General features: G+C 28.1%; 2 protein-coding genes across 2 annotated transcripts in view; both read left to right on the plus strand.

The window, feature by feature from the left end:
- LOC129984116 (general vesicular transport factor p115-like) overlaps positions 1 to 7,904 on the plus strand; it is a 34,456-nt gene extending 26,552 nt beyond the window's left edge. Inside the window, exons 18-21 of the mRNA XM_056093898.1 lie at positions 1,753 to 1,877; positions 4,107 to 4,295; positions 5,070 to 5,231; positions 6,551 to 7,904. Of these exons, the coding sequence (XP_055949873.1) occupies positions 1,753 to 1,877; positions 4,107 to 4,295; positions 5,070 to 5,231; positions 6,551 to 6,643 (569 nt within the window). The 3' untranslated portion in view covers positions 6,644 to 7,904. The remainder of the gene's footprint in view (positions 1 to 1,752; positions 1,878 to 4,106; positions 4,296 to 5,069; positions 5,232 to 6,550) is intronic.
- A 5,107-nt stretch (positions 7,905 to 13,011) lies between these two features.
- LOC129985071 (uncharacterized) lies at positions 13,012 to 14,154 on the plus strand. Its single transcript, XM_056094991.1, has one exon. It carries the CDS (start codon positions 13,012 to 13,014, stop codon positions 14,152 to 14,154), a length of 1,143 nt encoding a protein of 380 aa, XP_055950966.1.
- Positions 14,155 to 19,646: the final 5,492 nt, after the last annotated feature.

Consider the following 19,646-nt stretch of genomic DNA (forward strand, 5'->3'; position numbering starts at 1 on the left):
GTTATTTTATTGGTTTCACTTGGTATGTTCAGTATTAACAAAATCATCTTAACAGAGTCAAGTCCTTTGACATCATAGTGCTATTAAAAATGTAGCTATCTGGTTTAATTTATTTCTTAACTTTTATAATGCTGTAACTTCTCTGTGTTATTCCTCTTGGAAAATACTCAGATGTTGAACTAAATCTTTCTTCTTTAGCTTCAACTATGTTAGAAAATCACAAGACCAAATACTTGATGAGACAATGAGAATAGTTTCAATTTCAATGCAATAATGAAACCTGTTGTGGATTATAAATAAAAAATTAACTGCCAACATTTTTTTAAATATTACATGACAATTAAACCATTTATACCATTGAAAGGGCATTTTTTTAAAATGGTGTAAAAATCAATTTTGGGCAATAATATTTTCAAGAAATATTCTGAGAAAAAATCCCAAGATCTCTTCTCAAATTAATGAAAACTCTAAAAAAAATACACTCTGAGGCTGGCTTTCTCACTATGTATACGACAGATTTGATTACTGTAAATTAAACACTCTGTCCTATCATATTACAGTTGTGCAAATAAAAATTCTTTTTTTATTAGTAGTAAAGATGATAATTGTAAAGATCATGAAAAATTTAACATTTTTTATACATAATCTATTTGATAGATTTACCTATAAAACTAAAAATTTCTATTCACTCTTTAATTTTTTTCTTTTTTTGCCTACATACCTAATCAACAACTATAACTATCTATATGAAGATTTTGTATTTTTTATATTTAGAATTAATAATCAAGTAATTTTAGAAGCACACAACCATTATTTGAATATCTGTTGGGCTAAAACATAGGACAATAAATATGAGCATAGTTAAAATGAATGCTTTGGTTTTAAAGCTATACTCTGCAACAGTTATTTATTCAAAAAATATTCTCTTCAAGTTATATATTATAGAACCATTTTGATTAATAGAATCAAACATGGTTAAAAAGCTTTACTTCCAATGATACTTTCTTATTATTACATAGCAAAGATCAAGTTTTTAATGCAACTCTCATTTAATCTACTGTAACATGTCTCTGATAATGCTAACAATAACAGTTTTGAAATCGGTATACATATTTGGATCTGGTGACCCATGCATGTGCTTAATCTTTTGCAACTCCACAAAAAAAAAAAAAACACCATGAAATTTGATTGAGTTACGTGATGACCAAAATGACAGATCTATCTTGTGAGCAGAATGACAAGTACACAAGTATGATTACTCGTTGATGAGATAGATTTTTTTTAATTTAAAAATATATATCACTGATTTGAAAGAACTGCTATTTTCAGCATTGATGAAGTCGCATTCCACCACATGTTTGGCAAGAATTGCTTTACAGACACGATTTCTGCCATTTAACAAGGAGTGTATATTAAATATCAATGATGCTTGCATTCAAAACTCAAATGTATTATCTTTTGAAGCATATGTATTGCAAATAAATACAGCAATGTTACCTGTTATATAATAAAGCTTTGAAATGAATCATTCATTTTGGCTTATCTTCATATAAATTTGTATAATAAGTTGATTTCCTAAAAAGTTTGGTCATGAATTTCTTATTGCTAAGTATGGCTATTTAAAATAAATTTTCATCTTTAGAAGAATTTTATATTAGAAGCTTTCAATAATTTTTCTTGAGTTATTAAAAAATTAATATTCAAATTACTAATTTTTTAGTTCATTGCTTATTTTTCGTTGAATTTTTTCAGCTGTTTCAGGAAATAATTCTAGTCAAGAGGTGTTGCAATTAAAACAAGAAATTGAGCAGCTGAAACTTAAATGTGATCAACAACAACTTGAGATAAGTGCTAAAAGTGAAGCAGTAAACCAAGAAGTAAATAAAAACCCATTTCATTTTTCTTTCTAGATTTTTATATGCATTTTAATTGTGATTTGGACTGTTTTTAGAATGTGTTTTTCAAATGATTTACATACCATATGAAAGGTATGCACATCCAAAATCAGTTGGAAAGAATGGCATGTAGATCAGGTTTGCCACAGCATTGGGAGAGCCTGAAAAATTGGGAAAATACAGGGAATTTGGAAATCTTGTAAAAAAAAAACAGAAAAGATGCAGAAGAATTCAAAAATTCCTTAAAAACTGAGAAAATATAGGGAATTTTAGTTCCTTTCTTTATTACATCAAAAAAAAATTCTGGTCTGTGAACATAGCAGGAATCTTTTGTATAGATCAGTCTAATTTCGATTTTAAAAACACTTATTCTCTTTTTATGAGATTCCTGGATTGTAAGCTGCTGAAGATACATAAGATTGCTATAACTGTGTGTGAGAATAGAATAAATTTCTCTAGCGGGAATAGCAACATTTAATTTGCGGAATCATCGTAGTGGTGTTTAGTTACTCACATTTGAGTGTATTGAATGTTTTGTTTATTAGTTGAGAACTTTTGAACTGAATCAGAGTACATTAGACAACTTTTTGAATAATGAACTGCTTAAAATCTGTATTTAATATATATTGAATGGATAAAAATATAAATCTCGACTTCGCCGAATTGGTTAGAGAAATTTCATAAAATCTGTTTGATGTGTACTGCTCGCTTTGTAAGAAACTAATAAGCTTAAGTTATATTGGAAAATAAACATTTACTAGTCATAACAAAAGAGGAAAACGAGGAAATTTATGTGCCAGTTAAAAATAGTCATCGTTGATACCAAACCAAAATGAATGCAGGAGAAGATGACTTGTTAAGTCCAGAAACATGAAGTTTGAAAATAAGTCGATTTCAAACTTTTTAGTTCAATAACAATAATTGAAAATAGAACTAAAGTGGACATTAAAATTCGTTGCTCCACATTCGTCCTTGAAATACATTCAATGATATATCGGAAATATTTTCACATTTGTTCTCTGATAATGAAATAGTCAAAAAATTTACTTTAAATCATACAAATATTTCATACACTATTTTGTTATGGATGTTTTCAACAATGTATTTTGTTACAGATTTTTTTCAGTATCTAGTTGAACAATAGTGAGAAATACTATCAAAAGAGGCATGATCTAAGTAGCAACAATATTAGACAGCTTATTTTTTATAGAGTTTGATGATCCTAAAAATATAAGGCTGAGAAAAAATGATACTGGAATAATGGCTGCAAGTTACTTTATTACTATTAAAGCTACTGAAATTGCGAAAATATATATATATATATACTTTTAGCAGAGTGTTTTATATTTGGGAAGAATTCTATAAAAAAATTTTGAATGCATGTCCAAAATTTTACTGTTTTAAAAACTTATAATTAAATTATAATTACTTTAAAATTTTACTGTTTAAATCCATATTTATTGAATAATCTTGCTTTTCTACTCATTAAAACTATGCAGTATTGTTATTCCATTATTACTAGCACATGAGTGCTGTTTACACAATTCTTTTATTACATATACTAACAGGGAAAACACAAGGAATTCTTTTTCCAAGTGTCAATACTGGTGTGTGTATATATATACAAAGTTTTTACTTTAAAATGCTTGAGATTTAGGATAATACTCTTTAACTTAAAAATTAAATGGAAGTCTTAAATCTTATATTTTGCTGATGATTTTCTTTCCTATTGCTAATTGAATTCATTTGGTAGTCCACAGAAATAAAGAAGCATTTTTAAAAAAAAATCTACTTTTGTCCATAATTTTATTTTATGGGCAAGGTTAGAAATTTCCTTTGTCTTTTAATAAATATATAAAAAAAATGAAATTTTTTTGAAGTGAATTTAACTCTCTTCCTCAATTATTCGATTTTACTATATTAATAAATTATCTGAAACTGTACCTTATTTTATGAAAACTTTTTATTGCATGAAAGGTTTGATTGAAAAAGGAAAAAATCATAAAATGAAATTATAAATGAAAGTTTATAGAGAAAAATACTCTTATTTAAAGATTAAATTAGAATTCTAACTGTAAGGATTTCATTTTGTTTTCAATTGTAGCTCTTTGGTTAATTTTATATGAGGATTAAAATAAAATGATATTTTAGAAAATGTTCCTTGTGTCTTATTTTATACAAGCATGATGTCATTTTTATGATTGAATATAGGTTACTACAAGTTTGCCCACAGAATCTAAAGAAAAATCATCTCAATGTGATGAAGAAAAAAACCATATTGTGTCTGATTTAGAAAAGCAACTTGAAAGCTGTCATGCAGAAATCAGCAACCTAAAAGAGCAGCTTAAAGAATATGAAGAGAAACTTCAAAACTCATCAACATCAGAAACAACTTCTTTGGTAATTTTTTTTCTCACTAAAGTTTATAATTTATACACATTTAAAGTGTTGTGAAAAAAAGTAAATTTTAATTAAATTCTATGGAAATAGCTAAATTCGGTACTATTTTTTCTCCCATTAAACATTTAAGGTTGTGTTAAACAAGATTTGGCTATAATAGATCTAATTATAATAATAATAAATACTTCTAGGTTTAATTTATGTTGCAGTTGAAAAATTTGTACTATTTGAATTTCAGCAAAATTATTTAAGTAAGAAAATGGGCAAACAAATTTTACTTAAAATATTTTTAATATGAAAAACACAGAACGAATTATAAGTTTTAGCAGTTTAGTCCTTATGCTTTTGCAATCTTAATATTATTGAAATACCAAAAATAATTTTATTCATAAAAAAATTATTTAAGAAAGCTGTTATTTTTTTTCAGCTGGTTGGTATATAAACCATTAATAAAGATGAGTGAGGAAAGGAAGGTTTTCAACAAAAACAAGAGTTTCAACTATATATTATTGCAGTTAAAATGTTTAAGAGCTAATTGATGATGACAATTATAATAAATATTCCTTGATGCTAATATCTTTTTAAAGGGTTTTTTTTTATATAATTTTTGTCATAAAATTATTGACATGGCAATAAAACTTTCTTTTGCCTTATTTGTGTATGTACATAATGTCAATATAAAATATTTTTCATTGCTTTTTTTTTTAATATTATTTTTGAGGTTTTTAACTGCTGAACAAACTTGTTTAATAAATTATCCATTCTCTCTGCCAGGCTCTTGAAGAAGTTAACAAACAACTTACTGAAGAATGTGCTTCATTAAAAGAACAGTTGACTTTAGTGAAGAAGGAACAAGAAGATATCCTAATTTTACTGACAGAACAGAGTGAAAAGATTACAGATTATAAAAACAGACTGAGAAATTTAGGACAAACGGTTAGTATAATTTTTTTTTTTTTTTAACTTTATAAAGTTATAAAAAATCTAGCTTTTTCTTAATATGGAAATATATTTTATTATGTTGTGATATGATTTAAAATGAAAAATCAGAATCAACAATAAAACAACAATCAGTTTTTTTTTTTAATTTTATTTTACTTTAATGAAAACCTACATATTACAAATAATTATATATATTGAATAAAAATTGAAGTGAGTATTTATAAATATTTTATATATTGAAGAAATTTTAAATTGTGGAATAGATTTTTTCAAATTTTATTTACAGATTCCTTGAAGCATAAGGAAGGTTTTATTGTTCTGAAAATTTGGAACAGCTCATTTAAATAGCTCATTAATTAAAAAGGAACTATGTAATTAGCTGTTTCAAATGGTCTCTAAAACAAAATATTCCTTGTGTATGTTTCTACATGAATAAAAAGTTATTTTGTCATTAATATTGTTATTCTTACTTAATAAAAATATTATAGAATTTTTAAAGCTTTTATTTGCCTTCAGTATCTTTATACAACATATTAAAAAAAATTAACTAATAGAGACATTAATTGATTGATTAATTAGTTGATTAATGACAAAGACAAAATGCCTGACATGTTATAATAAATGTAATCTTTGTTGTCTGGAATGTGGAAATAATTTTAATATTATTGCATTGTGTGCTGAAATATGATATATTCTTCATATGGTAGTATAAAACGGATCTTGATTTAAAAATATTGCTTCAGATTTTCTATAAAGAAATTCTAATGTAAATTGTCTTCATCAATATACTTTTTGAACCATTAAAATATATATATATATATATATATATATATATATATATATATATATATATATATATATATATATATATATATAAGACATTTTGAAGCTGCAACAAAATACGAAACTGTATCTTGAAAGATTAAACATGTTTGAAATTTTGAATGATTAATTTTAAATTCTTTAATGAAAAATTATGTTTTCCTATCCATAATCGATTTTAAGAAGATATAATAGTGCAGAATGAAATGTTCAAGTATATAATGAAGCAGTTAGCAATACTTTCAAAACTATTATCTCAGAAGAATTCCCTTATTTACGAATGAGACTAAAGAATTACTGTATCAACAAATTATTGGGTGATAGTTAAAGTTATAATTATTAGATTTTTAGAAATGCTGGTTAGAAAAAATTTATTTTAATAGCATAATAAATTTAATACATTGAAGCTATTGTTTATGCATAAATTTCTTTCTAAAATATAAATATACAAGCTTTCCTAATAAATCTTTATTTCTTTCTTCTTTCCTCAGGTTGAAGATGATGATGATGACTCTTTGAACGATGAATCAGATGACTTTGGAAATGACCTTAATGATTTAAAGGATGATTTACCAGATGAATAAATGATTATGGATATATTAGTGATAAATTTGAGTTGAACATTTCATACTCATTAAAGACTGTTGTTCATTAGATGGACCAAGGATTGAAAAGAGGTGATAATGCAAAAAAACTTTAATTTATTTTTAAAAATATTACTTAAAATTTCGTTACTTTAAAGCTTTATAAACTGTAAATTCTTATATATTAAGTATAAACTAATTAAAAATGGCATGCATTATTTATACATAAAGAAAAGAATTTTTCATGTAATTACATTTATTGATAAGTTCCATGGGAAAAAGTTATTTTGCTATATGTCTAAGATTTTACGTCACAGTTTTGTTAAAAAAAAAAAAGTAAATGGATTTATTTTAGTTGTAGTAACATTGATGGTAAATGCTAAAAACTCTTTTTACAAATGGGATTCTTTTAAATCTCTAATTTCGTTTTTAGTATATAAATTTTGTTACTTAAAGTTATGAAGTTGCTTTTTTTTATTTTAGTCAGTCAGGATTTAAAGGGAAAACAGTTATTTCAAAATATTCAGTGCAGAAAAATACTTTATTTATTAATTAAAATTTGCTGAATTTTCTTAAAATTGTTTCTTGTTTATTCAAATCGGGCTTAAAACTGATAAAATTTAATTGCCTTGCCTCTTGGAATGAAAACAAAATTATAAATTGAAACTGATATATAATATGTAGTGATGATGAACCTTTATAGTTATTAGTTCATTTCTAATTCCTTGCTGGATATAAATTTTAGAATTTATTTATTTAGAATAAAAAAAAAAGAAAGAAAGAAAGAAAATGTTCTTTCTAGACATTTGCTTAATGCATTAATAATTTATTATTTATTTCATTTGATGAATATGAAAACTTCAGTATTACTCACTTTCAACTGAATGCTAACAGTTATGCATTTAAATTGCAAAAACTGCTTGCAAATATCATTAACAATTATTCTCTGCTTTTTCTAAGTTGTGTTACGATTAAAGCTACATTAGTCATGTGCATTGTTTTCCCTAATATTTTCTGCTCTTTTCTATCCTTGTTTTACTTTGAATTATTTATTAAATATATAAATATTGGCCATTTTTAAATTTATTCAAATTATTAGGCATTTGTGCAATTAACAGAAATCTTTAATACTTACCTTCCAGTTAAATATATGCATTTATAACTTTCTGGCATGAATTAGTTTCAGAAATTTTATTTCTAATTCAAAATCTTTTATACAAATGAAATGTTTGATATTTCCCTAATTCATAAAATGCAAGTCATAACTTTGTATTTTCGAATATGTTGTGTGTTTTATAACTGTACAGTCAAAATAAAATATGTTTTCCATAATTATTTGTTTCTAATAATTTCTTATAATTTATACAAATCTATTCAGTGGAACAATTTCTGTTCTTTCACTGAAAATAATGGTTTTTAATAAGTTGCTATGTTTAATATTACTGGTTTAATAATAAGAATGTGCTTGTAAAAAGCACTATATATAAATGAAAATGTAAGAAATTTAATTTTCATATATTTTATTAGAATTATCCTCAACATGTAATATCATCAATCTTCTTTTCTAACTCATGTAAGAAAAATAAATAAATATTAAAGTGACTAAAAAATAGCTATTATTCATAGAAATAAATTTTATTGTAGAAATTCTTTGAGCAAAACAATATATTTACATCTAAATTGGTATAAATTTTTAAAATCGGTTACTTGAGAAAATTATACAGTTTCAGTACTTATTATTATTAAGTTTTCTCTAAATATTTTTACCTGTGATCTTGTGCTGGGTTCAGGTTTCTTGATGAATCCTTTGTTATGCTATTTAACTTGGAAGATTGTAGATTGAACTGCAAAGAAATATAGCTAATTTAAAAAACGACTGTTACAGTTAAAAGAAAATGATGCAAGTAGCTGTAAAATATCCTTGCTATTTGATACTTTCCATTTTCAGGAGACTAATTTTAATTACGAGAATGTGGAGTTAATGTATAAATCAAGATATTCTTTGATTCCTTGGCAACATAATAATGGTGGTATTGACTAGTTGAAGATCTCATTGTTGATAATTGGACCTACTTTCTCATGGTCATATGCTGTATTTTGTCATAATACTGTCATATGCTGATATTTTGCATGAATTTGAGATGTATAGAAAATTTTCAAATTGCTAGGAATTTTGTTGCCAATTCGAGGGTTTAATTCATGAAAAATATTAATTTTGTTAAGGCAGATAAATTTATTTACTTTTATTCATTCTTGCAAGGTGCAACTTTTGTTTTCATCATGTATTTTTTAAAGTAATTACAGTATTACTGAAATTAGAAAAATACTACTTGCCTCTTCATACACACATTCATTGAAAAATTTCTGCCACCACCTCTGTGGTTTGGTAAGGTGAGCTCCATTTTTCAACAGAAAAATAATAAAGAAATGCAGTGTATAATAAATTAATATATATATGTACAGGGGTGTTTGTGCTCCGGGGAAACCCCGGAATTCCGGGGATTTTGAACTTCGATCCCCGGAATTTCCGGGGATCGTCGTTCAAAAGGAAGTAGGAATAATAATGAATTATTTCTTTTGATCTGGGTAATTTTGTTTGCTTTTAAAGTAGAAAACGCAAGGTCAGTGTGTGTGGTGAAAACTTTTCCTTTCTTTCTCCAAAGGCAGTGATAATGCGTGAAAAGGGGGAAAAAACTTCTTTTTTGTTCTTTCCTTATTGCGAGTTATGACTCATTCCCCCGGTTCTCGGACATTCTCTTCTGGATTCTTTTCGGCAAGTAGGCGCGGCAGAAAAAAAAGGGGGAGATTTCGTTCGACCAGATGTGCGATAACGTGACTCTGGGTTCAAAGGTCTTATCTCTACTGGCGTGGCGCCAATAAGTAGAGAAGGGGGATTTTTCGCCGTATTAGCTATTTGTCATTGATCGCTTCGGAACTTTTTTTTCTTCGCTGTGTAAAATTTTCGTTTCATTTATTGATGCACGTGTAAATTTTTCGTTTCGCTTATTGAAATATTTTTTTATTTATGTACGCAAGAGAATTTCATTTAGAAATTTCAGCATATGAAACAGAAATTACCCCTTAAAAATTCATATCTAATTAGTTTTACAGCATTAGATCCAGAGCTAAGAGGTAAAACCAGTACAATATTAGCTTTTGAAAAATTATCATCTTTTATGTCCCATATTTTTAGTGATAATGAAAAGTCAAAAGTAGAAGCTGAAATAAGGTTATACCAGAGTGATATTGATATCAAAAAAGAAATGCTCTACACATCTGATGAAAGTGGAAATCAAGTCAAGTGTACAATTGATAAATATTGGTCTAAAGTTTTTAATTTAAAAGATGATTTCACAAATGATTATAAGTATCCTACATTGGCTAAATTGGTCAAAGCCTGCCTTAGCTGCTTCCATGGCCCATTAGTGGAAAGTGCATTCAACTTAATGGATACACTTGTCACTGACTATAGAACCTCTCTTAAGATTGATTCCCTAGATGCAGTGCAGACTATTAAATATGATTTAATGGCTTCTAAAGAAACCTCATGTGAAAAATATGGCTCAAAAAATCCAATGACTGATCCAATTCACAAAGATCTCTTACTGAATATGAACAGAAGTTGGAAAACATATCAAGAGGACTTAAAAACATGTATTTCAGATGAGTCACCTATAAAAGTCTCTGAAAAACCTTCTACATTAGCAGAAAAGCAAACTGCTTCTACCTCTGCATGTGCAGTTCTCGAGGAAATTTCTTCAACTGTAAATGAGGAAAATAAAAGTCAACCTTCCTGCAATTATGAAGTTCACCACAAAAGAAAGACAAGCCCACAAACATCAGAAAATAAAAAAAAAGCAGCAGAAATTAGATAATTTTTTTTAAAAGAATTAATTCAGGTAATTTAAAAGATTTGCATAAAATGTAGTAGTTTATATGTTTGAAAATTTATGGTTATTAATTTTGCAAAAAAAGTAATTCATTGAACTTTTATAATTAGGTCATTCAATACTTCATAATTGTAATTTTTCATTTCTCCCCCCCCCCCTTCTCGAAACTCCAAAATGCCGGTAGTAAGTCCGTAAAAGTTTCCGGGGATTTTTTGGGGTCCCACAAACACCCCTGTATGTATAAAAGGAAAATAATTTAAGAGTCGCCCTATTTAAACGTGATTAAAGGAGTAAATAGCATATATGTAGCTTCCAACATTGGTTACCCAGTCATCAGTATATTATATATAATGTATTATCAACAAATTATTAAAAAAATAAATATTTTCAAAGTTAATTAGTTGAAACAAATATTTTCAAAGTTAATTAGTTGAAACAAATATTTTCAAAGTTAATTAGTTGAAACAAATATTTTCAAACATTATTCAAAATGATTTAAGACATTTATTATTGATTAAATATATAAGTGCATTAATTTTTTTTAAAAAACTGCAAAATGCTTTTTTAATGATCAAATAAATTGAAACTATTTATTAGACATTTACAATTTTATTTCATCATATAGCAAGCACTTTTGCTTTAGTTATAGTTGCTCAGTTTAGCATCAGAACAAACTCCCATGTTAATTTTTGTTATGAGGAGCAACTCCAGTGTCTTTGTATTCATACTGGAACTAGATTCCGTCCCCCTTCCCTCCCCTACTTAATCATGGTAAAAAATACTTTCACTAACCACATTACTGTGAGCAAAGATTCAGAAAAAGGGCATTTTCTGCATATTTTCTAGTTTTTTAAATATATATATGTAATGATATTTTTAAAACTAAATTAAACCCTAGTTAATTTCCTAATCCAATTCTACCTTTTTTATTTATTAATACAGCAAAAGCTCTTTAAAATTGCTGAAATCGACTTCCCACATTCCAAGTCGAGAGAAAAAAATTTGTTGATCAAAACGCATTCTTTTAAAAGATCCCTATAATTTTCTTATCGCAATCGATACGTGTAAAGAAAGACCTATCAGAATCTCAATATATAAATTTCATAATCATGGGGATAAATATTTCGTTCGCTCTTGTGTCATTCTGTGTTGACATGCCTCGTCGCTTCTGCTTGTACATAAATTATGCTTCCCAGGATGGAATAAAAGCGAAGTTTAAAAATTAAAGTGTTTTCTCCCTCTTCGGCCACGAAATTGCTTTTATATATATATATATATATAGTTGTTGTTGCTTTTGTAGTTTTTCATTGTATGATTGAAGGGTATTCATTTATTTAATAAAATGAATACATGATTAGAAACCAATGGAGACACCAAAAGAAATGTACTCAAAAACAACAGCTGAAGCTATCAATGATAGATACATGCTGATTAACGATGCAAGTACAACTTCGGTAGACGTGCAATCGTATTTGTCATGTGATTCTTACATCACATGAAATGCTGCACCCCATCCGTATTATTACAAATTATTCAACTATATCATAATATGCCTTTCTTTTTGGAATAGTAGCACTAAACTTTAGAGGATTATTTATTTTATCTCTGTGCATACATAAAACTTTAGAAATACACTTTAGAATTAAGTGTTATATATTGCATTGAGAAAGCTACTCTTCAGAATAACAACCAAAGAAATTAAGCAGAAAAATTATCTCCCGTCTCTGGAGGTGGGCACCCGTATTCTTTGTTTTCAAGATATCATTCTTGATGATTGTGTCAAACATTTTCTCAAACATCGCCAATACTGGTTAAATATTGCAAAAGGCACTGTACAATATCATAAAGATAATATAGAGTATGTTGTACTATCATTAGGATGAATTAGTAGTGGTGACTCGAATTCTGTATTTGTGATTTCTGATACGGAACTAAAAAAACAAACTTAGACAAAAGGATAGTAAAAAGAAATGACGATTTTTTTAAACTTTTTTTTTCAAAAGGCTTTAAGTATTGCAACGAAGCTAGCCACATGTCTCCGTGGCTCATTGATAAGACATCGGACTGCGGGCAAAGAGATTGCTGGTTCGATCCTCAGGAAAAAAATTTGTTACTTATTAATTTATTTTCCTTTCAGTTCTTCCAGAAGTTTCTGGAATATTCAATTATTATAATTTCCTTAATCCTTGTACGTCATTTCCTCTTCAGTTAGTTCTAGGAATGTTCTAGAACATTCTACATGTATATATAAGAGCTTGATTTGTAGTAGCCAAGGTCTTTGGTTTACTTTAAATAAAGTGATATTGTTCAAAAGTGTTCTCTTCTTAAGCCTATAAACGTGACAAGTTTGGTGGAGGAGCCGGGTAACTTCTCAGTCTGGAAGCGGAAGAAATACGGCGAAGCCGCAGACTCTTAAATCTTCCTCCGGAATTTGGACCTTTCGTTGTTGCCCCACGAAAACTACCCAATCGCACGGAAATGCCGGAAGGAGAAGAAAAACCTCAACCTATTCTGATTTCTCCTGCCCTAATTAGGGAGCCTAAAAAGCCAACAATTTTTACAGGGGATCCTGGACAAGATCCGACCAAATGGATGAAAGAATACCATAGAGTATCGAAATTTAATCAATGGGATGACACACTTTGCTTAGCTAATGTATATTTTTTCCTGGATGGGACCGCCCGGACTTGGTTTGATAATAACGAAGATAAACTGAACTCGTGGGCCGAATTTCAAGAAGAACTGACAAAAACCTTTGGTGACACCCAACTGTATATAAGGCGAGCAAAAGATCGTCTGAAAGGCCGAGCGCAAAATACTGGTGAAGCTACACAATCCTACATTCAAGACGTACTAGGACTTTGCAACCAAATAGATCCAAACATGTCCGACGAAGAAAAAGTGTCCCACCTAATGAAAGGAGTCGCAGAAGATGTGTACCAGGCACTGTTACCTAAAGAGGTAAAAACGACAGTCGATTTCATTAAATGTTGCCAGTACATCGAGGAAATGCAACAAAAAAGAATTAGACGTCAGAAGTTTTCTCGTTTACCCAATGTTATTCCCATAGCTTCCGTGGACGAGGAGCAACCGTTAACATCGCTGATACGCAAAATTGTTCGGGAAGAAATACAAAGAATGACTGCACCACAAGTCGAAAGCCAATATTCCGAACTACAATCCATCGAAAGCATCGTACGAGAGGAAATCGAGCAATCGTTGGCTCCTATATCTCGTGAAAACTTGGGAAGAGTCGCTCAAGCACCTAAACGCCGCATGCAACCAATATATGGTAGGCCTGCCCAGACTTCATGGCCTCAGCAGAACCAGATGCCGAGGAAAACCGCCGTATGGCGTACCACCGACAATCGGCCAGTCTGTTTCCATTGCGGCCGCCCAGGTCACGTAGTGCGCTATTGCAGAGATAAAAGATCTTCATTTGTTGACCAATTCAGGAACGACAGACGTGACGCTACATCTTACCGGACATACAATCGTACCGCTGACATCAATCGGGAAATGGGCAGAAATCCTTCCCCAAGTCCGAGTCGAGGACGATCGCCTACCCGCCGTTATAGATCGCCGTCTCCCTACCGAAGATATAGCCAGTCGCCGAAATGAGGAAAACTAAGTTCCGCGACCTGTGTAAATAAAATTGTACTCTTTAATTAATACGTTGTAAAACTCGTAAAAATTCCATAATTAGAAAATCATCTTTAAAAAGTTGCTGTGTAAGATGCTTACTATCAAAAAGAACCCCGACTTGTCCCGCTCCCCAAATAAAAACACTATGTGAAAATTTTCTGGCTGGATGAGGAAAGCAAGTTTATTTCTGAAAAACCACTAAACCCATTAATAAGTGTGCACTATAAGCAGCAAATAATAAAAAGCTAACAAAACATTTAATTGCAAAACAGACTAGGTTAAATTATCATCTGCATAAAAATACTCACAATAAAATTTTTAAAGTAATTAATTTTTAACAAAATAACAAATAAGGAAACTTTTATTGCTTAAATTAAATATTCTTTGAGTTATAGGATTGGGCATTTTTAAATAATAAACTAACATGTTTTAATGCTATAACAAAAAGCAACTACCTGAAGAAGTAATACTATTGTTTTGAGGAATACTATTGGTTTTTTTAAAAAAACAATTTATCTTAAGAAAAATTACCAATGCGTTTTATTTAATATTTATGAAAAATATTTTTAATTTATAAGGAATATGCAAAAAACATTCGTTTTAATACAGGATAAACGTTTGAGCATAGAATATAATAGCAAAATGCATGCTGTGTTATGGTTGACAGTACTTAGTATTAAAAATTTATTTGTAAAATAGTAATAGGAACCTAATATGCTGTTTCTGTAATTCATTTTATTGGAACAATATAATTTTCTTTAAAATATTCTACATTATAACACAACATTATAGAAAAGCGGGAGATCGTATTTGAGACATTTAAATTTCCTCTAAAATAAATGCGTATAATATTTAAACTATGACATTTAACAGATTTGAGCATAAGAGAAGTATATGTGTTTTACAAATTAAACTTTACTAAAACTGGGTTATTATCAGTTCTAAATCTATTTTGCCAAACATACACTCTCTGACACTGCTGATATGAACGACATTTTACTCTTTACAAAAAAAAAAAAAAAAGATTCATGAAAAAACATCTTTATTATTCTTCCTTTTTACGAAACTTAATATATGTCCTGGCGTTTTGAAGCTTGATTTCTGGTTTACTGTGGGTAATAAAAATAGTTTTCATTACCGGAAAGGATATGATTGATATCTTTTTTCACTTAAAAATAAGCTTATTTTTAATAATTACAAATATATTTTTGTTCAAAATTCTTTTAGCAATAAATTTTTTTTCTAGTCAATGTTATTTATTTTGTTTAATGTAATGCATTTGGAGCAGCAGTCTTAGTTTCAGAAAAATGTATTGGATTCTTTTAATATAGAATAACTAGTGCTGATTAAAATACTATTTTTCAATAATGTGGAAAGTTTTTATTTGATAACGTTTTACTAATCCACTTTCAAGAAAGAATGAACTAGACACTGAAACTGATCAATTTCAAATTAATCTCTGAAAATGACATAAGAAGAATGAATAAGACTGTTATATGCTCAGATAAGTAGAGTATAAAAATTACGAATTAAAATGATTTGCAAATAGGTGTTAAAATATGGGTTTCCGGATTTTAATTTGAACAATATTTTTCATCTAAAAATTATAAAGTTAATTTTTAGAAATCTATTCTTTTTTATGGAAAATGAATTGAAGCAATTTAGTTTCAGACGTGACGATTTTTGCACTATACATAAATGAGTGAAAAAATTTTACTTCGATTTTTTTAATACTGAACTGTATATCTATTTCACAAAAATTGGTAAGAATCAATATCTTTGGCAAATCTAGCAATTTTAACTAAAAAAAAAGTACAACCCTCAAAGCATTACTAGTTTTTATATGCCGTGTAAATATTTAGTATTGAATGTTTTCAAATCATAAACATAAATAAGAAATAAATTAAAGCTGAGATAATTTCTCTTTATTTAAAAGAATACATAGATGCTGACTAAGAAATTTATAATTTCCTAAATCGTCACAGAAATGAAAAACTAAAGCACAAATATTAAATATTTTCGTGGCACTTAAAAGTTTAAAATATTATAATGAGTATTAATATAATATCATGCTACGAAAATTATAAATTACCATCCATTTAAAAAAAATGGCATATCGGGAAAAAATTATAGCGAATGAGGGGAATTTATTTTTTGAGTCCAAAAAGAGAGATTTCTGTCAAAAAAATTCAATAGCTCACGTATACATTTATGTAATAGTTACATTTCTTTAAACAGTTTATTCCAATCCTAAATAAATGTGAAAATTTCTAAAAATGCATCACGTATTACATATCTCTCAATTCCTTCCCACGTTACATTTGCATTAATTTTTTATTCTAATAAAAAATACTTTATATTATTTATTTTAATTTCTCAATACTATTTCTGAAATTTTAAATGGCTATTTCAATTCCATGTTTGTCTTAGGTCCAATGAACGAATTTTTTATATTGTCACATATGTTGGCGCATGCGTGCTCCCAACCGGTCATGTGATCATGAGTGTAAACAAGGGGAGACGCCGACAGGATTTCGGCAATAACTGACGTGGGTAATCACTGTGCTAAAGTATGAATCGAAGCCCACAATAACAAAATTTACTGTCATTTATATTAATGTTTTGTGTTGTCTTGTGTGATGTCAATAAATAATTTAGAAAAAGGCAACACTGGTCCGTCGTTATTTTATCAAATGGAATCTGGATTTTAAGCCAGACCAACATATTCACAATTATGTGACTTAAAATTAATTTTCATAGGTATACCTTCAAGAAAAACTTTTTTTTTTTAAAGTCTCATATCGAAGCAACATAAATTATCGGAAAAGATAAGTCATATAATCAGGTCAACTGCAATAAAATTATTTTAAATTATATAGATAGAAAAAAAATTCTCTACAAGACTTTTAAATAAAAAAATTATATTGAAGTACAATATAAAATTTTTTATACTTATAATAGTTATAAATTCTTAATTTAAAAGGTCATGTGTATTCTATTTCGCTTACAAAAGATTCTGCTTTACTTGGTGTTTAAGACAGTTAGATTTCAAACTCTTACATGTTTTTTCTTTCAAAATTAGGTGTACAATTTTTTTTTAAAATACTTCATTTTTGTTTGAAAGAACTGGTAAAACAAAATATAGAAAAGTACAGTCTTTTCGTATATTTAGCCAAATAGTATTTATATTTTTATCTTTCAAGTTTGGCAGATCGTTTCAATGTATTTGAATAAAAAAAATCACATGTAACTAATATATTTATGTAAAACAAACCGCCTCTGCCGACCCTCCTATTAGCACAAACTACCGAAAACCGTAGTTACGATATCTTCCCGACATTCAGAACATCGAACAACATTGTGGAATCTTACAATATCTTGTGCTATTAGGGCAGCTTGTTCGCTGGGGATATTGGTCATATTTAATTTCAATTAAATCGTTCAAATATAACACCCTGACCATGAGTCTACCAAAATGTTAGATAATCGTCTTTTATATGTGTTTATTCGGTGCGTACAGGGACTTTTCCAATTGAGATTAATCCCATGACATCTTACTACGAAAAGCATAAATGTGCGGTTCATCCATCTTCTAAATTTTTCGAAATTCTAACTTTACACTTTTATTTGTCTTGTAAACTATACAGATTTGAACAGAACTTTTTTCTTTAGCTTTCAACTATGGGAAAAAAACCAAGCGATTAAATATTTGAAGAAACAATGAAAATAGTTCAAATTTAAAGGTCACAATGTAATCTATTGTCGGAAATTGACTTCAAAAAAATTTTTTTTAATTGCCAAAATTCAGAAAAAGTTTGTACGACTATTAAATTGATATCACTAAAAAAATAAAACGGTTAAAATTTATTTTTGTTCAATTTTAATTTTAGAACTTATTGCGGAAATGCAACAAAATTCAGCTTAATTTTTAATTAATCAAAACTAGTCAAAATTTTTTCAAAAAAAAAAAAATCGTTCTGCTTTGCACATTTCCGCTCTCTAAGATATTTCGTGGCTGTAAATTAAGCTTGATGAGCATCAACACATACATTTACGCATACATGCACGCACACACATACATACTTTATTATTAGGAAAGATATATTATTACGGGAAAGCTATGCCAGATATATGTTTTAATCTAATGTAATAATATGTAGAATAATTAAATTAATTACTTTTATTTATGAAAAATTAAAATTTAATTTTGTTTTATAAGCAAAACCATTTCAATTTTTCAGATGAGGAGTAAGGGGGAAAGTTTCCTCCTCACCGGTGGGAACTTTCCAATTCTCAATTTCCGAAGGTAAAAGAATATATGACCAAAGTTTAAAAATTAAACAAAAAAAATTTCTCCTATTCGTTACTATATCGTCACCTCCGATAGATAAGGAAGCCTCACATCAGAAGGACTGGCATCATGTAGACCAACACAAAGAACATTGGATAGTGACTTCGCGACGGATGTAGTCTGCCATATTAGCTTTGATGAATGACATTTATCATGACAATTAACAATTTCAACTTAAAAAGTAAATTGCGTAAATACAATAAATAAACTCGATCTTCGTGTATGCTTTCCATTCATTTTCTTGAGAAAGAAACAAGGTGCATTTTGCAACATAAAAGTATTTTCAAAGTATTTAAGTTGTGACTGATTATATATTAGAACCATTTTCTGAATTTCTTGTGTTTAAAAAAATAATAAAGCGCTGAATGTAGGGAGGGGAAAGAAGAATTTCAAACTAAAATTTTATTTTATTTTAAGGCACAATTTAATATCAATAATTCGATATACATATAATCAACACTTAAGACAAAGAAAAAAGAAATTCGAAAAAAGTATTTTTTAAATACAATCTTTCTTAAGTAATTAATCAATATTTACAAATGACAATGGGAAGATAAATCCATACAAAATATTTTAGTGGAACAATCATTTTTATGCAAAAAAATATTTAGTTAGTTATGCTTTACAACAATATGTATTAGGATATGAGCCGTTTATTTTGAAAATGGGGCAAGTCCATTTTTTGTTATTGCGAGATATTTAAAGGTTTGCGTTCCAATAAATTTAAAAATATTGGTAAGTATTAATAGATATATCTTTTGTATTTTGTGGTACCAGATAATGTAGGTTTATAATCCAATAGTGTTTACAGTGCTGACTAAAAAAATAAGAGTTCCATTATAACTAAATGAACTGTCCTCACTTTCAAAATTAAAGAATTATCGCAATCATTTATTTAGTTGGGAAATAATATTTCAGATGCATCAGCCTTTTTGTAAGAATAAAAACAAAATACTATTCAAATTTTTATAAATATTTATTCATTTGATAAAAAGGGAAACAAAACCAAGAATATTCCAGTTGAAAATATAACATAACAACAAACAATTCAGTTTTATTAAGAATTTCAATGAAATTATATATTTCAGTTTATGCGTAGGTATAATCAATTTGAATT

The sequence above is a fragment of the Argiope bruennichi genome, chromosome 9 (genome assembly GCF_947563725.1).
Source record: "Argiope bruennichi chromosome 9, qqArgBrue1.1, whole genome shotgun sequence".
NCBI lineage: Eukaryota > Metazoa > Arthropoda > Arachnida > Araneae > Araneidae > Argiope > Argiope bruennichi.

Excerpts from the sequence above, each read along its gene's own strand:
- LOC129985071 (XM_056094991.1), top strand. The coding sequence starts at position 13,012 with ATGCCGGAAGGAGAAGAAAAACCTCAACCTATTCTGATTTCTCCTGCC.